Source organism: Arachis hypogaea, chromosome 10 (assembly GCF_003086295.3).
Source record: "Arachis hypogaea cultivar Tifrunner chromosome 10, arahy.Tifrunner.gnm2.J5K5, whole genome shotgun sequence".
Classification (NCBI taxonomy): Eukaryota; Viridiplantae; Streptophyta; class Magnoliopsida; order Fabales; family Fabaceae; genus Arachis; species Arachis hypogaea.
In genome coordinates this window covers 111,918,356-111,945,888 of record NC_092045.1, presented here as the reverse complement: position 1 = coordinate 111,945,888, position 27,533 = coordinate 111,918,356, and the positions used below count along the sequence as shown (strand labels likewise).

Below are 27,533 nucleotides of genomic sequence, written 5' to 3'. Positions count from 1 at the left end.
ATTAAAAAGATGTACCTGTTCCTTTGCCTAACTTCCACCAAACTCACTCAAACAGCACCAACAATGCAATGTGTATTGAAAAAGCTATGAATTATTATTGATTTATCTCACACACACATACTCCATACTCATTACTCAAGAACCAAAAATTGTGTCCTAAATTGGTTCAGAACTCACCAAAAGAGAATTTATTACATGTTATTTGTAATAGATTCAAGGTAGAAATTCTGGTGCAGTCAACTTCACGTAAAGTTGATAGTTTAGAATCGTTAGATGAAAATTTAGTTAAATCAGTCAAATTATTTAACGACTCTCAACTATCAACTTTACATGAAATTAACTGCACTTAAATTTTTACCTAGATTCAATACGCATTTTAAATTTATTGATAACATTTTGTGCTTATTTTTCTTAGGATTTAGTGACACTTGCTAAGGTGTTAAATATAAAACGTTTTCTTATTGAAAATTGAAAATTTTAAGGCTTACAGCATTTTTGTAGTGCATTTATTTTTTCAAAAAAAAATTAAATGCTTATTTTAAATAATTTTAACAAGTAGTAGCAAAATTCTCTTTTTTTTATAAGTTATAAATATTATAAATTTAAAAATAAAATTGTAAATAGTTTTAAACATGCATTAAATATTCCCTTCATTAATATTTTTTTCAGAGGCTATTATTTTAGAGTTTTAACATAATATTATCTATTTTTTAACTAATTCTATTCTTATTATAATCTCTCTCAACTTGTAGTAATAATTTTATAATTTACCGAAAAGGTCTTTTCTATTAAAATAATATAAATTTATTTTAGAGTTGTATATATATTTAAATAATCTCTTAATAATATACATACTATTTTATATTTTTTTTATTAAAGAAAAGCTAATATTTATTGCTTTGTTTCACCAGAAAAGGACGTGGGACCAATATTACAATGCTTTGTTGTGTGTGATGTTTCCAATGCAATTAAAACAACGTTTTCCAGTTTAATTTCCACTACTGCATTAATTATCCTATGTGCCTAATAATATTGGTTAAATTGGAGTAGCAACGTACAATTTGATCTGGTCTTGTTTACGATTCTTATCAAGTTTTGCTACTTAAGGACAACACTGCTTGAGGCATTTACAAAGTCTTATTATCCTTTATTTAATTAATTACTACTATTTACTATAAAGACATCTACGCATAAAATATTTATTGAAGATGTGGAACGATATATTACATACATAGGTAAATACGTCATGAAGCTATATATATAAAATCATAGCTATCCAAATCGAATTCGTAATCGAACCGATGAGACTATTAAATTATTAAATTATTAATTTAATTGTTAAATTATATATTAAATTAATTGATTCTCTCATAATTAAATAATTATATAAATTTTATTTTATTTTTTATTTTCATAAAAAATATCTTCTTTTAGTTTTATTTTACATTAAATTAAATATTATTTTTAAATATTAATAATTCATCAATTAGTTTATATTTATTATACTTTATAAGTATTTATAAATTTATATTTATTATACCCTTTAAGTATTTATAAAAAAAATAAAAATAATAATTTAAAAACAGAAAATATAGTATAATTAATAAAATATCATTTTTTTAATTTGGTAAACTAATTTAATTTTATTTATGTAATACATTTAATAAAAAATATTATGTATAGAAAATAATATCTTTTTCTAGTTTAACCAGATTTTATCAGATTTTACTAACTTTAACTGAACTAATTATTTAGTCGATTTAAATTATGACTCAATCCAAATTAATCACGGGTGACTGAATTTTTAACCTGAGAATCAAACTGGATTCAATAACTATGTAATAAGATTTAATTAATATGTATCTTAAGAATATATAATAAAATTATAAATTAAAAAATTATATAAAAATTAATTTTCAATGTATTTATTGTGCTTTTATTAAATAAAAAAGTTTAAACATTTATATTAATAATAATTTTAATATGTATTTTTAGAACTGCATAATTACTTACCAAGAAAAAAAAAAGGGTATGGGATTCATGTGATTTAGACAGCATTAGATTTTTTATGTGCATGGCTCCATATTTTTCTCATGTGAGGAGAAATAGACTTTTGATGAATATAATTAAGGAATTTTATTAGGAGGTTACAGGTCAAAGACTTGAGAAAAAGAGAGTAAATTAGTGTATGTCTTAGCAGCAGGTTAAAAAGTCCACATAATTTAGGTGGTTATCAAAATTCCTGCGAATAATAAAATAAATAATTTATTGCCACGTATTAAAAAATAAATAAAACTAGCTGGTGATTTTAGAATTTAGATCCATCTTCCTTATTTAAGTTGGTTGGCCTGACTTGCCATCTTCTTGAACGGCGGCAGCCCCACAATTATTAAAAGTGCTCACTGCTCCCAATTTCTATACCATATGTATTCAATATTGCTGTGTAATTATTTAATGTATATATGAATTATGTTATGTGAAAAGTAAATAGATATTGAGATATGTGCTTGAATGAGGTTATATTATTCTAATTAATGGTGTGTGTTTATGTATGAATCTATTATCTATTATATCTATTTTATCTATACAAAAATTAAATTTTTATAACTTAATAATAAAGCTAATATAGTATATTTTTTAGAGTATTTTTTAATTTATTATTTTAACTTATTAAATATAATTTATTATGATAAACTAATTATATCAATTAATTAATTTGATTAAATATTTAAGTATCACATAATTTAATATTATATATATCAATTAATTGAATATAATAAATACAAATTAATTTAGCTAGAACTTCATTGTTTTATAGTCTTTTATATATTTATAAATATGACAGAATAAAATTATAAAAATAATTTTTTTTATCATTTTGGATATTTTAACTCTTTTTTCTTTGTTTTTTTAATCTTTACGTGTAATTTTATTTTGCGTTAACTTTGTTTATTTAATGATGAAATATATTCATGTTAATTTTATCATATAATAGTCTATTTTTCTCTTATGTATTTTGATTTGTATAATTACTATTGATTTTGCTGTTTTTGTTTTCTTGAATTGTTCTTTAATTTTTTATCTGTTCTTTAATTTTTTACTCATGATAATTTTTTTCTCAGTATTATTATTATTAATATAAATTTTATTATTTCTTTTTTAACATTCTTTCATATGGCTTCATTTCTTATTCTTTATTATTATTAATGTTTTTATTATTATTTTCTTCTCTAATTATAAATCTTCATTAATAATTCTTTGGTAGAATATTTTTTTGGTCTAATAGATTTTTTTTGTCAAAAATAATATATATTAGGAGAAAAAAAACATACAAATTAAATTTTAAAATTCAAATTTAAATAAGATGTGCAAAGGACAATTATTAAATTAAGATCTAGATTCATTTAGTAGATTTAAACTCTTTGTATTATCGTCATTTAAAATTTTAAATATTATTATAAAAATCAAGATATTTTTTTATCTTATTATTCTTAAATTAAATATTGTACCATATATTTAAAGAGTTTTTTTTTTTGAAATAAGTGTGATATTATATACTTTTTTAGATACAAAGAGATAATAAAATTGAAGTGAGTAATAAAATTGATTATATAATAAGATACAAATATTTAAAATTTTAGCACAATTAACAAATTTTTAGTTTCAAAATAATTTTTTACTCTAATTTTTATCTTTTATTTGATTTTTTAATAATATTTTCTTGATTTTATTAATTAATTATGATTGTAATAATTCATCACAAATTTGTGTTTTGTAGAAAAAATTTGTCAATCTTAAAATACAGTAGATTTAACCAAAAACTTTAAAAAATGTTGGTTAATCACAAAATAAAAAATTATAAATTGTGCTTTAATTATGTTGTAAAATACAAATTGAGATTATTTAAAATTAGTTTTTTACTATTAATGTTAACTTCAATTATAATAAGGTAAAAAGTAAAAATTATATATAATAATTTAATTTAATTATTTATATTATTAAAATTATTTTTTATTATATTCTATTTATTTTTATTTATTGGTAATCTTTGATTATCTATTTTAAATAAAAATTTGAATTGATTGAATTAAGATATTTTAATTAATAATATAATTATTGTGATATTTGCTTTGCTCAATAATGTTTTTAATTTATTTAACCTGATTAATCTCTTTCTTATTTTATGCTAATTTAACTAATTAAAGTTAATAAATTTTAGTTATTTTAATTCTTGTAATTTTTTATTCTAATAATACATTTCAATTAATGCATTAATATAATTTTATTATTTTAATATTCATATGTCATTAATAATAATAATTTCATTTTAAAATAACGTTTTATTTTATATATATATATGTCTAATTGTAGAAAATTTACTATTTTTTTATACGATTAGATTAGACATATTTATATTCAATTTATTTGATTATTTAATTAGAATTAATTATATTAAAAGATTAAGATTATGATGAATTATCATTATTTTATTATTTTTTATTTTTGATATTAATTCAGATATTTAGTTTTATTATTATTTTTTATTCTTTTATTCTATATATTTATTTTCATAAATCTTGTTAAATTAAACAAGGTACCGTATATCTTCTTTTTATTTTTCTTTTTTTTTGGTGACTAAATAGAAAAAGAAAGAAAAAAAAAAGACAAAACCAAATTAATTGGTTAAGGTCATATCTAAATCTATTAGATGTTGAAGCTCACTCCATGCTTGGCTCCAATTCGAGTGAATGTCCACGCCAGAAGCAGCTGCTTTAACCATACAATCTGCAATACTATTTGCAGTCCTCGAATTAAAAGAATAAAGACTCTCCAATTCCAATTCATAACCTCTTGTATATGCTTTGCCAAATCTCATTCTGGAATATCCTTACCAAGTATTTTTTGGTTTACCAAGAAAAGAGCTTCTAAATAGTCTGTTTCACAAATAACGTCACGAAATCTACTCTCCCAAGCAAGAAGTAAACCTCTCCAAATTGCATATAATTCAACAAAAAGAACACTGCACACTTCGACTTTCCCAGTGTAACCTTTCAACCAACATCCATCAAGATTGCGAATGATACAACCTAAACCAGCATAGCCAAAAGGAGTAAACCAACTAGCATCACAATTCAATTTAACAGAATGAACTGGAGGTGGAACCCAATGCAAACAAAGTGAAGGAGGAGACAAAGATTGATTTATAGCAAAAATAGTGTGAAACTCTCTTACTGAACTACGAATCAAACTCACTACTTTACTAGCACTCCATGAATCATTTATACTAAATAAGTCCTGATTACTGCTTCTCCAAATTCACCAGATGGTCGAAAAGAAAAGAAAAACATCTCCACTCTTTGCACCTCTATAGAGCCAATCATGTAAATTCGAGTTATCTGAATACAGGCCTAAAAGGTTCCAGACCTCCTTAGCACTAGGGCACTCCCGAAGACAATGAAAAATGGATTCAGAACCATTATGACATCGATGACATGTGCTACTTTATATTCCTCTTTTATATATACATAAAATTTATTAAATTATTTCTCTTCCGTTTAATAATTTTGTTTATCTTCTATTTATATTTCTTTCTTTCAATATTTTATTGGTTTTTATTTTTCTAAATTTTACTTTAATTTATGTATTTGTTCTTATTACACCTAATATTTTTTATTTATGTGTAATATACATTCTTATATATGTTATAAAAATATGATTTGATTTCATTAACTTACCAAATTTTTTTTAAAAATCTAAAGATAAAGTACAAAAATATATTTATAGATACTTTGCTTTCTTAACTAAAAAATATAATATTTTTTGTCATATTTGTTGAAATCCTAAGTTAAATATGAATATTAATTTTTGAAATAGAATAAATATATTTTAAATTTTTTCTATCTAAAAACAATATTCTATATATCATGTTAGAATTATTTAGATAAATAAGTAATAGTGAATATAAAGTTATTTAGGATAAATAGAATTAAGAACATCTTTTTATTAAAAACATAAATTTAAAAATACTATATTCAATTTTCAATAGTCAACCTCTAATTGAACCATTATATGTTTAAAAGATTTTTGAATAAATAAAATAATTTCAGGTATATATTTTTTTTAAAAAAATAATTAATTCAAGAGATTTATTCTCGTTAATTGAAAAAGTAAATTGAATTGATAATTTAATATTTTTATACTCTTAAAATATTATTTATTTATTTTTCTAACATTCTTTATTATTCAATAATCACATTAATATAATTTAATTCAATAAAATTATTTATCATCATTTGATTGAATAAAAATTCTATTTTATCTGAAAATTTTAGTATTTCTCAATCTCGAGATCATCCATGTTAAATCATTAAAAAATATAACTGAAAGAGCGAAAGCGTCCCTTCATTCGAGAGCATGATTGAGATCAGAGAGTTTGGCTCTTGTGGTTCTTTGATCTTCGTCAACCAAAACCTTTTGTATCCCTGATAGGGCTGAATCGCAACTCCACTGTGGGAAAAAAAATTACAGAGGCAAGTTTGATATGTTGGGGACCAAAATTTTGAAGTTATTATTTATATTTGAGTGTGGTACTCATTAAACCCTAAAATACAAATAAATTAGAATCTCTAGTTTTAATCTCATTTATCTAAATAAAAAATAATAATGACTTATTTAATTCAACATTTATGACAATAAATGAGATCACTGTTATATAAGTTATTTAATGTGAAATTATTTAAATTGTGATTATAATTAAATAATTAATATATGTATTGCCCATAAATATATTAAGAAATAATAATTTTCTAATAATCTTTCACTTGGGCTATACATATATATTTTTCCAAGATAATACATCTTATAAACTTTATGCGCACATCTGAATGTTATTTTCCTAGTTATTTTAATAATCTGGTTTGTCTTGTATATTAATTAGTTATGAAATTATCATAACTTTTATCACATTAGTGTCGCAACAAAACCATAATGATCGTCATACTAAAATACTCAACCACATAGATCAAATTTGGATGATAAAATTTAGAAATTACATGTAAAAATGATCTCATGCATGACTATTTCCAACTGGTCCAACTTGAATAAAAATTATATTCTATTCAGTGACAGACTTGCATAAAATTGCAACGACAATGTCCGGACTCATAGCGACGGCGACTAAGTGATGAGTTTGTAGAAGAAGAAGAATAGAAGAACCTAATAGACTCAGAGAGAGAGAGAGAGAGAGAGAGAGAGAGAGAGAGAGAGAGAGAGAGAGAGAGAGAGAGAGAGAGAGAGAGAGAGAGAGAGAGAGAGAGAGAGAGATAGAGAGAGAGAGACGACGACGACGACGACGACGACATACTCAACAACGACGGTAACGGAATAAGCAGTGACAGCGACATGAGCTGTTGAAGAAAGATGGGGTTGTGAAGCGTGAAGGGGTAGATGGCGATGGGCTTAGCAACCATATTGACAAGAGCTATGAGATTTTTTGTGAAGTCGAGAAGAAGAAGACTCTGAATTTGGATGATTAGGTTTCTCTGGCATGCTGTAAATCACTAAATCTATGATGTGATGCAAATTCTAATTCTTAAAAAGTGTTTTTATGTATATATCTGGGGTACATCCTAAACTCGACTATGTCCTATCCCGAGCAAAATCAACTCCGACTTGCATCAAGTTATTATCCCCCCAACTGGGTATGGATGGGTCAGATACCCGCGTATTCGGGTATTCCTGCAAAGTCTAACCACGTATTGATGCTCCATTTATTAAGGGTCTACTGCTAGTTAATGAATTGCTACACACACAAAGCGAGATTCTAGCTCCTAATAATTGTTTAAGCGGACGAATGAGATGACCACTCAACAAACTCAAATTGATTAAGACAAATACTAATTATTTTAGTATTTTAATATAAAAAATTCCAAGAATTTGATTTTTAATTATGATTTTGTAAAATATTTATAATAATTATTATTATATATTTAATTTATTTTTTTAATAAAATTTTTTATATAATTTTATGAATTATTCCATATAGGGTACGAGAACATATACTAGTATTACTAATTTTATAATAAAAATATGTTACGTGACATTCTCTAATTGTAATTGAAATCAAATATTTTTTTCTAAAATTAAAGAATTTTTTCCTCCTCTCTCTCCTTTTATCTATCTCTCATTTCTTCACTCACTCTATCCCTCTTGTATATCATTATCAATAATTAATTATAAATTTGACAATCAAAATATACAATATAACATTCTCTAATTGTATACAAATTAAATTAAAAATAAACTTTAACTATAGCTATATTATATATTATATTCATATATTACTAACTAATTTAATAACCAAAATGTGTCACATGACACTCTCTTATTAAAATTGAAAAAAAATATTTTTCTCCAAAAGTAACAAATTTCCTCCTTACATTCTCTTATTTATATCTCTCTCTTTTTCTAGTTCTCTCTATCATTCCTACTTTATATATAATTATAATTTATATTTTATATTAGTATTTTAACAAAGCAAAATATGTCATCCAATACTTTTTTTATTATAATTAAAATAAATTTTTTTATCCGAAATTAACAAACTCCCTCTCCCATTCTTCTTTTTTATCTTTCTCTCTCTTTTCTCTCATTTTTTATTTTTTTTCTACTTTTCTGTTATACAAAAAAATTAACAACATAATATAATTCAAATAAAAAATATTATTACATATTTTTATTTAGTTTTAAATTTTTACTGTTTATTTTTTTATTCTATATTTTACTTATCTTCTTTTAAATATTTATTACATATAATTTAGAAAAAATACTAATGTTGTGATTAAAGTTAGAATTAAGATTCAATTATTTTATTAAAAAAATTTTGAGTTAATTTTATAAATATCAATATAATTTTTTTATATTAATATCTAATTATATTTTTATATACATAAAGAAAAAATATTATTTTAAATAGCAAGCATAAAAATTAATTATTTTTATTTGTGAACCAGATTTAACACCTAATCAAATATAAAATATACACGTTAAATTCTTTTAAATTTTAGATAACGAATATTAAAATTAATTATTAGTAAAAAAAGTAAACCCTTTCACATAAAAATAATAACTAAAAATCTTATTATTTGATTTTTTTATCTACGAAAATTCTAATCTTCTTAGTTGACGGTGACTTTTGTCTCTTACGATATTTTTGTAAAAATAGTTTAATTGTATAAATTTTTGTGCTAAAATCTATAATGTCAGGACAAAACTAATGTAATTTTAAAAGATTTATATTCTCATAATGTTATTACGAGTAAAAAATACTAGTTATAAAATGTTATAAGTTTGATTAACATGTGTCTTAAGAACAAATTTACTATTAATAAATTTTTTTTAATATTTTTATTTAATAAATATAAAATAAATATATTAAAAATTTATATTTTTTATTTTTAGTAATTTTTTTAAATTTATAAGATACATATTAACTAAATCCAATAATTATTATCTTTGAGATATCAAGCATTATGATGTAATTAATGTATATAAAGAATGTATACATCACAAGAATCCGTTACCATATATATTTTTGGTCAATTTTATGATGCCTATGATTTGGTGTCTAAATTTTATCTAACTTTTTTTTGTGTAAATTTTGAATTTTTAAAAAATATTTATTTTTATATCTTTTAAATTAAATATTAATTTTTAACTTTTTTAGTAAATAGGCACCACATTTTAAGCACCATAGCATTCACCTATATTTTTATAAGCCAAATTAGTTATATACTAAATTTTTTATGCACGCAACTTACTCAATCATCATTGCACTAGGTCTTCACCCTTTAATCTTTTCTTTCATTCATTCAATTCAGTCTCTTTCTCTTACCTCCATCAAATTTCTCACTACTCTCACTAAATTTCTTTGAATCTTGTTTTCTTTTTCTTTTATCATCGTCACATTTATCTTTAGTGTATTTTTCTATTTTTTTCTTTATACAATAAATTCGAAATTCGAATGTATACATTTTAATTCACTTGTTTTGATCACTTGTTCTCTTCAAATACATTTTTTACTCACTCCTTTTATTTTATTTTTTGTTATAATAGCTTTGACAATAAATTCAAACATAGTAAAATAAATTTATAATTAAACCGTTTCATTAGAACTACAATTTCTCTTTTTTTTCTTATTCTTTCATAATTTTATCATAGTATCAGAGCAATACACTAAAGGTCGGTGAGATCGGCCAAAATGACGAAAATAGAGTTGCTCAATAACAAAGAAGGTGACGTAAGATGAAGAAGTAATGATGGGTTAGTGTCTATTGCAGAAAAAAGAGAGGTTGTACGACTTGATTTGAGAGTCATGGGTTCAAGTTGGTTAGGACGCGACAGTGAGAAAAAAAGAGATATTTTTGAAGAAAAGAAAGAATTGGATGAAAGTAGATCAATAGGTATAGGTAAGGGTCCAACTGGAAGACTAACTGAATCTTATTTTTGATAAGGCGTGTTTGACAATGTTGAGTTGAGTGTATAGAATTGGATATTTTTTGTGGCTAAGGGCAAGATTATTTTATAAAAAAACACTTTTTTAGAAATCTCAATTCTTTTATCTTTTAAAACATAAATAATATATCCTTTAAAACCATGTTAAAAATCAATAAACATAGTCTTTTTTACTCTTGGATCAAATTTTGATATGTTTGTCGTTAGGGTAGAAACAAAACATAAGCATCCAAAAATTTTAAAGTCATGATAATTTGGTGGATGATTAAATAAAATTTCAAATGATGTTTTAAAATTAATTGTGGATGATGAAACTCTATTAAGTAAATAAACAGCATGTTTAATAACATACGACCAAAAAGATGATGGTAAATTAGATTGAAACATAAGAGCATGAACTATATTTAAAATATGTTGATGCTTGCGTTCTGCCCTTTTATTTTGTTGAAGAGTTTTAACACAACTATATTGATGAATAATGCCTTTTGAAATATAAAAATCATGTAAAATAAATTCTGGTCCATTATCGGAACAAATAGCTTTGACTTTAGAGTTGAATTGTATTTCAACTAAAGTAATAAAATTATTTACATGATTTTACACTTCTCCTTTTGATTTTAATAAAATAATCTAAATAAAGCGACTAAAATCATCAACAATAATAAAAAAATATTTATGATTATGAATAGAATTTTGTTGAAATAGAACCCAAATATCAAAATGTAATAAATCAAAACTTGCATTGACTTTATTAAAACTTTGAGAAAATAAAAGTTTCTTTTAGTTAGAAAGATGACAAACGTCACAAGCCTCGTTATGATGCATAAAAATAAAAGAAAAATGTTTATATAAGTGATTAAATCTTTGTATCATATATTTAAAGGTGTAATGGGTGAGGATTGGATGAAATTTATGGAATGTGTAGTGAATGAATTTTTACCGAAATTGGATTCAAGGACATATAATCCCTCTCCCATTCTGCCCAAATCAATCATCCTCAAATTGTTGCTCTGTAAAGTGTAAGAAGAAGATGAAAAAGTGAGTACGCATTTGAGTGCTGAAGTAATTTTTGAGATAGAGATAAGATTATAGTTGAAATGAGGTAAATAAAGAAAATCATGAAGAATTAAGGATGGTAAAAATTGAACAATATCTTTATAAGAAATAGTAATTTGAGAACCACTTGGTAAATGAACAATAATAAAAAAAATTGTGTGTAAAAAATGAACCTAAGATAAATTTGATGCAATGTGATTTGTGGCACCAAAATCAATGATCCAAGTGTTCAAGAATGAATCTCGATTTGAAAATGTGTTAACAATAGAAAAAGTACTAAAAAAGAACAAAGATAATGAGTAGTTGGACTTGATAAAAGTCCAAGTTGGTTTGAAGGACGAGTGCCTTTATTGGAAGAAAGTGTCATGATAGAAAAGTGCTGATTTCAAAGAGGCTCCTGATGAAGTTGCTGGCATGCCCTTTCTCCTTGACCTAGAATAGAGCAGGGAGGCAGCTCGACAATTCGAAGAAGATCGTTTTGACCTAAATTAGAAGGTTGATTATTTATAGTGGGACGAGAGGTTGAAAGGATTTTAGGACCTGAATTGGTTGGTTTATTCATCGATGTCTCAAGAGGACTATATTGTCTTAATCTTTTGGAGGATTTTGGTTTATCAGGTGCTAAATCTGCCTCTGTTCCAATGGATAGTACCACAAGACTATATCAAGACAAAATTTCCGACAAAATTTTCCTGCTGTTCGGTTGTGCGTCTTATCTATCTCACCACTATTCGACCGGACATCATGTATACTACTCAACAATTAAGTCAATTTATGGCATTTCCTATTGAATCTCACCTTCAAGCTGCCAAGCATGTGTTATGATATCTGAAAACTAAGTCCCGGCAAAAGACTTTTTCTTTCCAATAGAATCAGAAATTCAGCTTCTCGATTTTAGTAACTCTGATTGAATCGGATGTCCTGGCTCTCAACGATCTTTAATAGGCTATTGTTTCTTCTTAGGCAGTCTTTAGTCTCTTGGAAGACCAAGAAATAAATTACTATTGCCTGCTCATGTAGAATATCGTGCAATTACCAACACAACTTGTGAATTTCAATGGACACTAAATGTGTTACCATTTTTATGCATCTCTTCTATCCGCCCACCAGTTTTATATTGTGATAATCATAGTGCTCTTCATATTGCTACTAACTCGATTTTTCATAAAGGGACCAAACATTTAGATGTTGATTGTCACTTGGTTCGACAAAAAGCTCAAACTGAAGTGACTTCTCCCCATTCCATCCTCTGAGCAGCTAGTTGACATCTTCACCAAACCTTTGTCTTCTCAACCCTTCCATCTTAATCTCAATAATTGTTCTTGACATCTTTCATCCTCCAGCTTGCGAGCATATTAAACCACTCTTTCATCTTAACCCATGACAACAATAAAGAAATCTCGCAGCCTACAAATTCAACCCAACAGAATATATAAATTCAATTACAATTTTAGCTTTTATTATTTTATTTTATCTTATCTATATTTGTTCTTATCTTATTTTTATTTATTTTTATCTTTAATAAGCCAATACTATATATATATATATATATATATATATATATATATATATATATATAATTTACAATTCAATCAATCAACAATCAATCAAAAAATATAAAATATATTTTTCAACTTTTCTTTTCTTATTCTTTCATAATTTTATCGTTAAGTTTATTGTTACCTTTAATTTATTTGATTATAAATGAAGTTTGCATTGTAATATAATTTATAAATTATATTTGATTATAATTTGATTATACTATGAGATTGAATTTGAGTTAGATTATTTCAGGATTTGTATATATATATAAAAACACAATAATTAATTTTAATATACACCAAACATTGTTCATATATATAATATTTGGCATTTTCAAAGTGTTCTATACGAGCAATAATACGAAGAAAAAAAAAGTGTAGAATAATAATTTGAGAATGTGTTAGTTGTACCAATCTGTTCAAACCTAGAGGGGAAGGTTTTTATAGACTTGGAATATTATTATACACTTATATTGCCTACTTTTGTTGAATATAAAATGCAATTGCATGTTTAGATGAATCGTATGATGTTGGAATTTCTAATTTCTAAACATAAATAATCCATGACTCTGTGGGGACCAATATGGGAGATGGGGTCTAATAAGATATAAATAAGAACAAATGGTTTAGTAATAATATTAACATCTACATGTTAACTAAACTCGATAAGAAATAAAGGAAAAAAAAAATACAGACACTTGTTGTTCATCGGGTCAAATACTTTGTGAAGACCACCAACACATAATAACCCTCGTTTAGTGTACGTGTTAATTTCTAAATTTAATTAATTAATTATAATTTTATTATTTAATATAATTATTTAATTAATTATAATTTTATATAATTATTTATTTTAAAATGTCAACGAACTACAGTTTATACGATATAATTTTTTTATATTCACATTCACGTAAAAATCACAAATTTAAATTTTTTTATTTTTGATTTTTTTTTTAAATAACTTGCCACACGATAAATGCGTCCACGTAGCGATTCTTGATGGGTGTGGCGATGATGGCCCACCTCCTCTTGGAATTGAGGTGCATCACCATTTGCTTTCGTCCGGCTTCTTGAAGTTTTATGCCCTGAGGAGTTTGATACGGCTGAGGTCTGAGAGCATAAAACTATGATTTTTAAAAAAATCCGTTTGAGAGGTAATGGAGTAAGTATACATTGTAGATTGAATATTTGGTCTAATATAAGTAATCATTTGCTATTATATTGATTCGAACATTTATGATAAAATATTACTAATTTATTAAATATAATACACTTATATTATCCAAAAAATTATCCGAATATTAGGAATAATAAACATCTTATATTAATTTAATTATAATTTAATTAATTAATTGTCCATAATTTAATTTTAATTTAAAACTAGTGTATGTTCTTGTGCCAGCACGGGTAATACATAAAATTATATAAATTTTTTACTAAAAAATTAAATGAAAAATATATAAAATAATTATTATGATAATATTTTACAATTTAAAAATATTAAAAATAATTAGTATTTATTCTAATCAATTTATATTGGTTGAATGGTCATCTCATTTGTCTATTTAAGTAAGTATTTGGAGTTTGAATTTCGTCTTATGTGTATAACAATCCATTAGTTAGCGTCAGAACTTTAATAAATAGAACATCAATATATAGTGAATTATAAAGAAAATTTATAAAGAAATGGCCCTAACGAAAAAAACACCTGGCTCGGCAGGAAAGCATGCCCTGTCCACCCCGCCGAAGCCCACCAAAGCCCATGGATTACGGGATGCGAGTTAGGCAGATTTTTTAAGTTTGGCAGTCTCAAATTTCTAGCCAAATCTACCTTTTTGGTGGGTTATACAGGCCGTCCCAACGGGTTTTAGCCTGTTTGCCACCCCTAGCTCCCATCTATTTTTGTGTGACTGATTGTGAGGATTTTATGGGTCTTCATCTAACTCCAAAATACGAATAATTTCTGCAAATACCCATTTTAGTTATTTTTGTGATCATCCATATTGTTAGCATTTATTAGTTTGTGACGTGGAGCTATTATAACTACTCAATAAATTCTCAGATAATGATTATATCATTCTTATAAAGTCACATGTATAATGTATCCTTGTTATAACAATATTAATAAAAGATAAATGGATAAACACTAAACTATTGTTTGGATATAAGGTGAAAAATAAGAGGAAAGAGAATGGAAAGAAATAAAATGAGAGGAAAAAATAAAAAAAAAATATATTTTTTGTGTGTTATTTAGATGAAGAAAAAATGAATAAAAAAATAGAGAAAAATTTTTCTTTTACTTAGATAAAAGGAAAAATAAAAAGAGAGAAAATTGTAATAGAGTAAAATTACATTAATGTTCTTATATATTATATATAAATTATAATTCAAAAAGTAACTCTGTACTTTTACCTATGTTTGTACTTTTCCATTAATTTTCTTCCCAACTCTGAAGAAAAAAAAATTACATGAGCTCTTCATGCACTTTTTTGTTTTCCATTCAATTTATTTGCTAATCCAAACAATAGAAAGTTGAGTTTTTCATCCATTTTCTTCTTTAACATTTTTTCCTACAAATTTTTCTAATCTAAACAATGCGTATATAAGTCACATTTTTTTTTATATATAACATTAACTAATATCACATATTATAACTTGTGAAATCATAATATTTTGAAAAATAATGTATAGACAATTTAAATATTGATAAATCTAAAAAATTTTAGAAAAAATTAAAAATATAAAAAGATTACATGTTAATCCATAAGACTTTCTTTTTAAAAATTTGTTCTAATCTACGATTAATAACTTTAAAATTATATATATGTTATTTATCTTATATATTTTTTATTTTATAGAGACTCATAATTTTTTTATCGGCAATGCTAGTAGTTATAGAGAGATTTTTATTTTTAAATAAAATTATAGAGAAAATAAAAATAAAACTGATTGCTATTTTTCTGACAATTTATTTAGTTTTTAGTTTAAATTAAAATTAAATGATATATTCAATTTATATTTGTTAGTTTTTTCCAACGATTGTATATAATAGATAATATATTTAAACATATTTTGAAAGAAATTATTGAATTTTATATAATTAATAGTTAACTATGAAATTGAGACTAAGATAGATGAAGTGAAATACAATAAACATGTGAGGAGTAAAAGTGAAATAAATAATAAAAAATAAGGTAACAAAATAATTAAAAAAAGTAAAAGAAGACAGAAAAATAGTGCGTGTAGTTGATAAAAAGACACAGTAAAAAAATTTAGTATAATCAATTAATATAAAAGATAAAAGACAAAAATTAAGATATATTTTTATTTAAAAATAAAAAAAATTATAAAAACGAACCTATTAATCAAGTTTTATGAAAATATTATAAAAAATTTGAAATATTAGTAAACAAAATAATAACTCTTTTAAGAATTATTAATCAAACTACATAAAAACACATTCTGATTTCTATATATAAAAAATAAGAAAATAATTTAAATTAAATTCATTTATTTTTATTTTTATTTATTTTTTATTAAATAATTTAATATTTATTTTGGTCAAATCAAATAATATAATTGATTAGTTATAATTAATTGAAACTTATTGAAACTCTAAAAGAAAAATTAAAACTAAATATTAAGGACAAAATGAAAATAAAATAGTATTTGCTATTTTATATTTTTTTAATAAAAATATCATTTATACATCTTTAAAATGCATCACTTTAATACAATGATATTTTTATTAAAAATAAAATTATGATAAATATCTCATATATTTATTAGTAAATTATATAACAATATGACAAAATAAATTAAAACTTGAGTTTAATCATAATAAGCCCTTAAGTTTAAATTTACATAAATTATTTTTTTTGTTAAAGTAAATTACGGAGTAAAAAAATTATAAAGGTATTATTGATGCTCAAATAATAAAAATAAGATCATATTAATTATATTTGTACAATAAGCCAATGCAAAATTATAAAGTTAAATATTCACCTCACACACATTAAAATAGAAAATAATCTATTTATAAATAAAAAATTAAAAAATCATTCTTAAAAATTGAATACACAAAAAAAATATAAAAAATTAAAAAAATTATTTTTGAAAGGGAAATAAGCAGATAAAAAAAAATTATAACTTATAAAATTAATCTATTTATAAAAAAATTAAAAAAATATTCTTAAACATTAAATACGTAGATAAAAAAATAAATTAAAATTTGTAAAAATTATTTCTAAAATTTATTACAATAAATAGTAAAATGATAAAAATCATGTATCTATATAAATTAAATTATAATAAATAAAAAGTTATCTAGATATATAATCAACCTAATTAATTAGTTGTAACTAATTTAATTTAATAATTAAAAAAATGAATAACACTTTTTAAAAATAATATACCAATCCAAATAATATAAATTGAAGACCAGAAAAATATAACTAATTATATAATATAACATAATATTCTTAGACATTTGTTTTATAGCATATTTAATGCTAAGATATTTATCATCATCTGTGATATAATCTAATTTTACAATTATTTAAACATTATTTTTATGAAAAGAATTGCCTTATTTATTTTGAAAAAAATATTTACTCATTATTATAATTTAAATAGAATATAAAATAGATATTAAATCAATTTCTTTTAATAATTATCCAGTCACAAATATTCATCAAGGACATGAGATTTAAGAGTATATAAAGTAATATAACACTTATAATTTTTACACTAATACGATAAGATGATCATCATAAGCTTTTTTTTTTATATAACTAAATTATATAATAAACATAATATTTTTATAAGTTTGTTTTGTAACAGATATAATACCAAGATATTTATCATCATTCGTAGTATAATTTAATTTTACAATTATTTAAACATTGTTTTATAAAAAATTTACATTATTTATCGTAATAAATTATATTTAATAAGTTAAAATAAATAAATTGCTAACAATAAATGAATTATTGAAGAGATCTCAATTGCTATTTTATTAATAGAATTATTATTTTAATGACTAATAAATTAATCAAATTAATTAATTACTACATATAATAAATTTGGTTTAATAAATTAAAAGAAATAAATTAAAAAATATTAACAGAACGTTAAAAGAAATAAATTAAAAAATAATACCAAATCAAATTGATATAAATTATAATAAATTATGTGATATTTAAATATCTAATCAAATGTTGATATAATTAATTTATATAATAACTTATATTTAATGAGTTAAAAAAATAAATTAAAAACACTCTTAGAAGCATACCACATCAGCTTTATCATTAAATGTAAAAACTCGATTTTTATATAATATAATAGAATATATTAACCTTGACATATGTATTAGCTCTATATACTTCGTGCATGTTTGGGCGCCATTATTTTGTTAACAAAATATCTTTTTTTAATGAAAAAAGATTTTTTTTTATTTTTTAACGTGTTTGGTAAATTTCTAGTAGTAAAAGTAAAAGTACTAGTAAAATAAAAAAAAAAGATCTTTTTTGAGAAGCTGTAATTTACATTTTTTTAAAAGATTTTTTTCTTTTAAAAAAAGATGTTTTTCATGTAATAAATAAATAAATAAGTACTTTTATATTATTATACTCAAACATAATTGATAAATAAAAAGACCTTTTTACATGAAATATCAAAACATAAAATTACTTTTACTTCTCTATAAGATCTTTTAAAAAAAGATAATTCGAAAAAAGATATTTTTTTAAAAGCTCACTCAAACAAACCGTTCATCTTCTACAAATTGGACTCAAATGAGTTCAACTGAAAACTGACAATAAAAACTATCCGGTTTATCACTAATAACCGCTAATTAGAAAACTGTTTAAAAACTATTAAACCGGAAAGAAACCAGTCGGTTAGACTAAATCAATAACCAGCCACTCATATGAAAACGACACCGTTTTGTGTTAAAAAAATAAAAACCAAACGGGCAATGAGCCTAAGCCATTCGCCCATTCCATTCGTGGAACCCTCCCCACTTCCCCCATCATTCGTGAACGAGCCCTTTGAAGCAAAACCCTTGCCACCGTCGTCCCCAGGTTCCTTGCCACCGTCGTCCCCAGGTTCTCCGTTCTCGGCGTCTCCGCTTCTTCCTCTTTCCCAGGTCCAGAACTCAGGTAGCTCGGCACGTCGTCCACTGGCTTCCCTCTTCGTGGCTTGGAGGTTGGAGCAGCTTGCCGTTTGTCGTCGTCTCACCTGTCGCGTCGTCTCGTCTCTCGCCGGTTGCCGTCCGTTTCTCCGTCGAAGGTGAGTGGCCGTGCTTTGCTTCTTCCTTTTAATTTTGCTCTGGTTACTGAATGCTTGGTTCTTCTTCTTCCTTTTAATTTCTGAAATTTTTGCTCAAATAATTTTGCTAATGTTGCTAATGTTCTTCTTCTGCCTTGCTAATGCTCTGTTTAATTTAGTATTGTTTTGAACCTTTTAATTTCTGCCTTGCTAATGCTCAGTTTAATTTCTGAAATTTAATCCAGTGTTTAATTTAGTGTCATCACTGCCTTGGTTAATGGTGTTGCTAATGTTCTTCTTCTTCTGCCTTGCTAATGCTCTATTTAATTTAGTGTTGTTTTAAACTTTTGAGTTTCTGCCTCGCTAATGCTCTGTTTAATTTCTAAACTTCAATTCAGTGTTTAATTTAGTGTCATCACCGCCTTGCTGAATGGTGTTGCTGTTCAATAATGTACTGGTGTTTGATAAGTGTTACTGTTTCAGTGACTAGAGCATTCGAGCCCCGTCTCATCAGCCAAGATCCCTCCGTTCCAAGGTTCTGGCTTTGCACACCTACTCTTTTTTGTTAAGAGGTTCAAAAACTCCCCCTGCTTTCTCCACTCAAAACGGCAGAAGCTCAACGCTTTCCTCTCTTTTAAGGAGCCACCACAAGCCACGACAGCCCTTCCTTCTGGTGCTGCAGAAGTCTTGTCCTCACAATGCTTTCAGAGGCTCCAGTGCTTTACGATCAGCAGCCAACTTCTTCTCGAGATCTCTGGAAACGCAGTCCACTTCCTTGAATCTCCCAAGCGCAGTAGTTTTCTTAGTTGCAGGCTCCATAAACTCGTTGTCAAGTGGGGTAATTAGTTGGTGGCGACGGCCGCGGATGTATTGGGTGATTCAGGAGGAAAGATTGAGACCGGTAAAAATTAATATCTTGCAGGTGATACTTAAGCGGCAGGATTTGTCTATGCGCGCCGGGACGACGGCTTCGAGGAGGGTGGGGTCCAAGGTCCATGAGAGGGGAGAGTATTTCGGCAACAGCAGTTCTCTAAAGCCAGTGTAGCGTAAGTAGTGAGCACCAAATCTTTAGCCATCAACTCCTCAGCCTTACACTTTTGTTACCATAGTACCTCAAATAAGACAGTGAATCTGGGAAAATGTGATCCTTCAATTGTGAAATCCAAGTTGACACCACCGACGCTGAACACACAATCAGAGTTGGACCATTACCTTTATCAAGTGCGACAACGACAAGAGAGAGCAAAAGGTAATGGTCCAACTCTGATTGTGTGTTCAGTGTCGGTGGTGTCAACTTGAATTTCACAATTGGAGGATCACATTTTTCCAGATTCACTGTCTTATTTGAGGTGTACTATGGTAACAAAAGGGCAAGGGCTGAGGAGTTGATGGCTAAGGATTTGGTGCTCACTACTTAAGCTACACTTGCTGCTTTGGAGAGCAAAGGGGCAGAGTCGCCGGTAAAAGAGGTTGTCAGGAACCGGGCGAAGGCAAATGATGATGCACCGCAATTCCAAGAGGAGGTGGGCTGTCACCGCCACACCCATCAAGGATGGCTACGTGGACGCATTTGCATTCATGAGTTTCCTGGATTTTGAACCATTCTCCAATAGAGAAAGTTGGAACCGGTTCATTCAGCGTCCCATAAATCAAGGCCTCAACATCGGCCACGAGCGCCTTGAGGTATGAATCTTTCTTTAATTCATATATTTTGGAATTCAGATACCACTGAATTGTGTTGCATTGTTGTGATCAAAGCTTTCTGTTGCATTGTGTTACATTGCATAATAAGCTGCATTGGGTTTCATTACATTAGTCATGAGCCTAAGCTGAATTCAGCATATTATTTGTTTATAACATGTATTTTAAGCCTGTTCCACACATTACTTGAGACTGAAGATTTAAGATTGTATTGCTGTGAAGAATTTGGTCAAATCTGTGAAATATTGCCTTCTATTTTTCTTATTTCTTTGTGTAGTTGTGTTGAATGTTCTCTGCCTTTGGGCTGAATGAACTTCATTGATTGTTCTCAGGTGTTTTGGGTTTTTGTTTCTTGTATAAGTGGTTTCAGTCTTTACGATTGTTTTACCAACTTGTTTCATCGGGTATTGATGAAGGCAATTTTGTTAAGAAAAACAAAAGACAATGAATTGTTAGGGATGCTACCAAAAACTATTGAGACTCTATGCTGAACTTAAGGAAGAAGAACGGAAAGTGTATAATTGGATAAAAGGTGAAGTGATGCTTTTAATGAGGAAGGATACCAAAAGAGTTAAGTTTACTGCTGTACTAAGTACCATTTTGCATCTTTGTCAAGTCTGTGCTGATGTAGCATTGTGTCCCAGTGATCTTGGAAACACATTCCGTTTAAGTCTTGAAGGTATATACTCTCCTTGTCACACAGTAGAGATAGTAGATATTTACTTAGAGCCCGTTTGGGAAGTAACAGAGCTACTTTTTTTTTTTTTTTAAATTATGAAAAGTCATAATAGGCGTGTTTGGAACTATTTTAAAGAAAAGCTTTTAACTTCTCGAAAAGTTAATTCATAGCTTTTTGCTCCATAAGTCATTCTATCACTCCCGTATAAAATGTTTTCTGTTTTCTGTTTCTGCTATAAATATTGGCCTTCCACCACCATTTTCACGCAAGGTTCCATCTGCTAGAAGCACTGCCCTTCCACCACTATTTTCGCATAATGATTCATGGAAGTATTGACCTTCCATCACGTTTTTAGACAATGATCCATCCACCTACTGCATATATTTCTTTCAGGTATTTTTTTTTATCATTTTACCACTCTATTTTTATTATTAAATTTGTATTTAACATTGTGTGTGGTATGAAATCTCAATTTTAATTTTATTTTTTCACATGTGATTTTATTTTTATATAGCTTGCTATTATTTTTATAGTTAGTAATAGCAAGTTCTTGATCCCAATAAAGGAAGAGAGAGTTCTAATAGGAGAAAAAAAATAAATAAACAGCAACAAAATATATATTGACACACATTTTACATTTATTTTTTATTTTCACCTACCATATCATACACAATAAAACAGCAAACACTAACTACACACTAATTTCTTTGGCATTGCCACTAAGATTATTGTGAATTAGAATTTATGGGTGAGGTGAAGTAGAAGAACCAATTTCTAATGATATTATGTGAGAAGAATTGAATGTGAAAGCCCTAGCAAAATAGAACTAATAAGAGAACAAATAAAAAATCAATTGCCTAATCTATTGTAATCTTAGTGATTAGATTATATAAAATCAACATTCAATATTAAAAAATATTTATTATCATCGTTATTTTAATATCTATTTTCTTGTGTAAAAAAATTGTATTTTTCGAGTTATTTATCAAAACGCTACAACTTTAAAATAAGTACTTCTATCACTAAAAATCCAAACACAAAATAACTTATTTATAAACTGCTATTAATAAAAGTCCTTATACTTTTAGCTCTTCTTCCAAAAAAACTTATTTAAGTTATTTATCTAAATTGGACTTAGTAGATTCCTATATTCAATTTATCAATGTTTTTCATGTTTTCTCTTTCTATTCCATAATCCATAATTCCATGTGACTGCTTCAACGTCGTCGCTTACTTTATTACAGTAAATTTACATCCTTCTCATGAAATGGAACCTGAGAACAGGATTTTCACAAAATTTTAACGCATGATGCTGAACTTTTGATCCTTAATTTAAAGAGACACCAAACTTACCACTTTAGACTGAGTCATAATTCCCGAAAATTACTGGCACTTCTCTGGATTAGTGCAGTATTAGAATCAGAATGTTCAACATAATTTAGTGTCTGATGTACAATTAATTTCTTTTTATCAAATTCCAGAATGCTCAGTGTTTTGAATCTTGGAATATGGATGAATTCGTTTTATTTTCCCTTAAAACATTTTAAAGAATATACATAGTTCTGTTCGGCTCCTGGTTTCACAATATGAATGATGTCTTGGTATGTTGATTCAGATAGAAATATCTATTTTCTGTGATAACTGTGAAGAAGAGGTAAACATGACGTTTAGTATATTCTACTAACCATACTGTTTTTGATAAGATGTTTCCAATAACCCACGGTTGTTGCGAAGGCTAGTTGAAACGCTGCAAAAATGTGAAGCTTATGAGTGCCCAATTTACTCTTCTCCTTCAGCAAACATCGTTATCTTCTGCAGAGTCTATATTTTGAGAATTATACAATCCAGCGGATCCCCTCGTTGTCTTCTTTGCTGTAGAGCTCTATCTGAATCTGACTTGTTCTCAGCCCCAATCGAGCCTTCTAGAGCTGATAGTACCTCTACATCCTCATAATCGGATCAAGAGTTATCTTCCAAAACATCTGCCTTGATAAAATTTCTCAAAGAATCAAGGGAACAGAAGCCAACAGCAAAATCGGTTGTGTTTTCACAATTTCGCAAGGTGTTAGTGTTATTGGAAGTGCTGTTGAAGGAGGCTGGTTTCAAGACTTTGCGCATTGATGGCTTGATGACGGCTGAACAGTGGGCTGGTGTTATTGATCAATTTCAAGACACTAAAGAAAATGGACCGACCGTTCTGCTTGCAGGCCTTAGGGTTTTAGGTGCAGGTGTAAATCTCAGCCGCCACCACGGTGTATTTCATGGAGCCATGGTGGAATGCGGCTGTCGAGGAACAGGCAATGGATCGCGTCCATTGCATTGGACAGAAAGAGACTGTAAGGATTGTTAGATTGGTTGTTAGTGACAGCATTGAGGAAAAGAGGCTGATGTTGCAGGAGGAGAAGAGGGGAAGTCATTCTGGTAGCCTGAAGTATAAAGATCTAAATTTCCTTATGTCCATAGAATGATGGTTCCATTGCTCCAATTTTGAATGAGTTGCTTGCATGTGTAAATTTTAGGTTTAATCAGTTTGTGAGGACCTTTAATTTGATAGAAATAGTATATACAAATATTGACTTTACTTGATGTAGATTCCTAAACAGGTAGGGTATACCAATTCCATTTGTTCCTCTAAAATGATGTAGTTATCAAATTTCTGTTACTAAACAGTTGGATTAATCTCAGCATCACGGTGGTTTACTAAATAAATAGTAAATAGAAATATAGAATGATGGAATTGAATTTTATCATATAATTTGAACTCTGTCCTTTTGTGTTAAATCTATGGGGATAATTTGCCAAAAAAAAAAAGTTGCTTCGCCAGATCAGGTTTTTTTGGGTAGTGTATTTATTTTACTTGCATCGCCTTATTCATGCAATCTCTATTCTTTTTGGTTAATTGGATTCTCAAGTTATAATCAATATAATAAGTTAACAACCCTTGTTTAAGATTTTTTCGAGTTAGCAAAGCACTAATGATGGTTGCTAGGTGCTTGTTCAATTGCAGGATTGTGTGTTAAATTTTGTATCCACTTTTATGTTATCGGATTCTCAACTGTATTAATTGGTTAATTTTTTGTTTTGGTGGTTGGTGTTATAGATCTATTGAGAAAAAGAAAATGCTATGACCTTGCCATTCATGATATATGAGAATTGCTTTGGAAAATAAATTTCTAAAAATAATATTTTAGCTACTTTAAATACAAATAAGATTTTGTAGACAAATGACAAAAAAAGGAAAGGTATTCTTCACATGACAAATGCATTTACTCCATCAGATTAATTCGTAGGTTTCAATTTAATCTATATACTTGAAGGAAAAGCCCAAAGGGAACCATTATTATTTACGTCAATATTTTATCGATATAAGACCACTCGTTAATGATAACACTTCAATTGCATTCCTATTAAAAATTAACATAAAATTCATTTTTCTTCAAGCCAGAATAAAAAGAAAATCATTTAAATATTCTGAAAAAGAAAAAAAAAAGTTACAAAGGAGCAAGTTATACGTATTATCAATGTAATTAATAAATATTCCCAATTAATAATAATAATAATCTATTACATAAATAATAATAAGGATTGGAGGGGATTTAGTGCACAATTTTTTTAATACCCTTTATCATATACAATTTATTATATAAAAAAATTTAACACCAAGAGTTGAACCCATAATCTTTTAGTTTTAGTGTAACATGTTTATCATTTTAACTAAAATAAAATTTATTATTATTCATATTTAATTTATAAAATTGTGGATTAATATTAATGCACTAGTAATAATAATAAGCAACCTAACTTTTAAAAAGAAAGCAAAGGCTAAAAAAGTAATTACTGAGAGGGGCTAGCAGAATAACCTTATCAAGAATTTTAAAAAGAGTATTACAATAAATAGAAGTCAACTAAATATTTAATACAGGGATTTTTTTGAAATAAAATAAAAAAAATATTATAAAAAATCATTATTTTCTCAATAAAAATATGACTTATTCCTGTGTATTCTTGTATATTCCTATATACTATAGAGACGATGATAATGGCTGTCATTGTCCGTTATGAAGTTTAAGAATTTGAGTTAACAATTTTGTTTAGAATTTGAAATAAAGCTCGCTGGGGTTAGACAAACTCTATAAAAATTATAGAGTCCGCCAGGGTGCGGCGAACTTTTTTATTTTATTTTAGAAAAAAATCCATTTAATACATGAAACTTTGTTTATGACAAAAATTAGTTCCCTCGCACGAGTGTTAAGTTTGAACTTTGAAGCCTTTTCAAGAGTGTGATATTTGTTTTGGAAACATACAGAACCAGAAGGATCACTCTTAGAAATTAGAATGAAGAGAGTCATTCGATGGAAAATGTAGCTTCAAATTCTTCAAAAACATCTTTCCCATATTATCCTTAGGCCACACTACATGGTAACTTTTCCATAAACGGTGTCCTGTGTCAATGAATTGAAAAACTCTTTAATGTCATTAATAGCACAGAATCCACTCCAGACATACCAAAAGAGCATTATCAGATGAAAATCACCAAATGGTGAATCTCTATTTTCCCAATCATAGTTCTCTTATTGCACTTTTATTAATTTGTGGTATAGTCTTATTGTTATGCCTTGAATTATATCAGTGGTAGATTTTGATCTATATGTCTGTGTCAATCTGTAGTACTCCAGAAGCAGAATCTCCCTAAGGTGAATTCTTTTTTATTTATTTCTTGGAAAAGAATTAATTTTGTTTAGTCCCCATGAATTCTGATAGCCATCAAGAGTGGAAGAAATATTTTGAGGGTGCAGAATGTAACATCTTTGATGTAATCCACAATGCAATTGACGTGGCTGCTTTAGATTATCCCAAAATGTTCAAGCACCGAAGGAGTAAGATTATGGAGAAACTTTATTCTGTTCTTCAAGTCTGTGAAACCTACCATTACTCAAATAATAATGTTAAGGGCGACAAAATTGAATGTGCTAATAGTAATAAGCTTCTTGATGGAGGGAATAATAATGATAAGGTTGGGGATACAAAGGTAATTGGATTTAACCAAAATACTAGCAACTACACCATTGAGGAAACTGAGGAATTGGGTAATAGGATTGAGGATGAGTACCATAATATTAGGCATATTTTGGAGATTAAGGAGAGACTTTACAACCATCACAAAGAGGTTAGTGATTATAACTTATTGTGCTGAGATTAATAAAAATTGTTATGCTCAAAATGGATTTTGTGTCAGATTTCATTTTTTGTATATTCTACGTTCAAATTCTACTAAAAAAATTATAACAATAAAAAGGTTTTTTTTTCCTTCTTATTATTTATATATTTTTGCAAAATTCGTGTAATGAATGACACGAAAAATAAAAACAGAAAATGAAAATAAGATTTTAATACAGCCAAATTTATACAATTTTTGTAAATAGTAAACTCCTTTCCTCTATTTTCGGTTATCCCTTTTTAGTTGTGTGATACATTTCAAAAACCACAACAAACATAACTGAGGTAGTATTAGAATTTTTTTAGATGAAACTTTGCAATCAGATAGCTAATATATGCAATAATCATAATTTGAAGTGTTCTTCTAAAAAGTTTGTCTACTTTCAATCATAAATTTGTCCTAAATTTTGAATGGATTTTGTTTTGACAGACAGAGACAGAGATAGTAAATTTGTTAAGGGTGCTGTCATTGATTGTTCAATCAGTTGGAGAGATACATGTAAGTATGCATAGATTTGGCTTTTATAAATGCACAAATTTCTACAAGTAATTCC

At 26.6% G+C, this 27,533-nt stretch overlaps 1 protein-coding gene and 2 long non-coding RNA genes across 4 annotated transcripts; all 3 read left to right on the top strand.

Annotated features, from left to right (window-relative positions):
* The first annotated feature begins 19,101 nt into the window (after positions 1–19,101).
* Positions 19,102–20,562, top strand: LOC140175907 (uncharacterized). The gene is made up of 2 exons (XR_011866947.1): positions 19,102–19,403; positions 19,866–20,562. It is a non-coding gene; the product is annotated as an uncharacterized lncRNA (long non-coding RNA).
* Positions 20,563–20,756: 194 nt separating this feature from the next.
* On the top strand, positions 20,757–24,399 carry LOC112716622 (uncharacterized). 2 transcript variants are annotated; one of them, XR_011866946.1, is made up of 4 exons: positions 20,757–21,065; positions 21,416–21,762; positions 22,033–22,155; positions 23,466–24,399. It is a non-coding gene; the product is annotated as an uncharacterized lncRNA (long non-coding RNA). The 2 variants fall into 2 exon arrangements; XR_003812112.2 differs by lacking the exon at positions 20,757–21,065 and having other exon boundaries at positions 21,147–21,762.
* A 2,110-nt stretch (positions 24,400–26,509) lies between these two features.
* LOC140175772 (probable mediator of RNA polymerase II transcription subunit 26b) lies at positions 26,510–27,529 on the top strand. Its single transcript, XM_072204325.1, has 2 exons — positions 26,510–26,929; positions 27,410–27,529. The coding sequence occupies exons 1-2, from the start codon at positions 26,510–26,512 to the stop codon at positions 27,527–27,529; spliced, it is 540 nt and encodes a 179-aa protein (XP_072060426.1).
* Positions 27,530–27,533: the final 4 nt, after the last annotated feature.

What these genes read in the sequence shown, in the direction of transcription:
- LOC140175772 (XM_072204325.1), top strand. Translation starts at nt 26,510, where the DNA reads ATGAATTCTGATAGCCATCAAGAGTGGAAGAAATATTTTGAGGGTGCA. An exon ending in TTTACAACCATCACAAAGAG is followed by an intron (nt 26,930 to 27,409) that starts GTTAGTGATTAT and finishes TTGTTTTGACAG; the next exon opens with ACAGAGACAGAGATAGTAAA.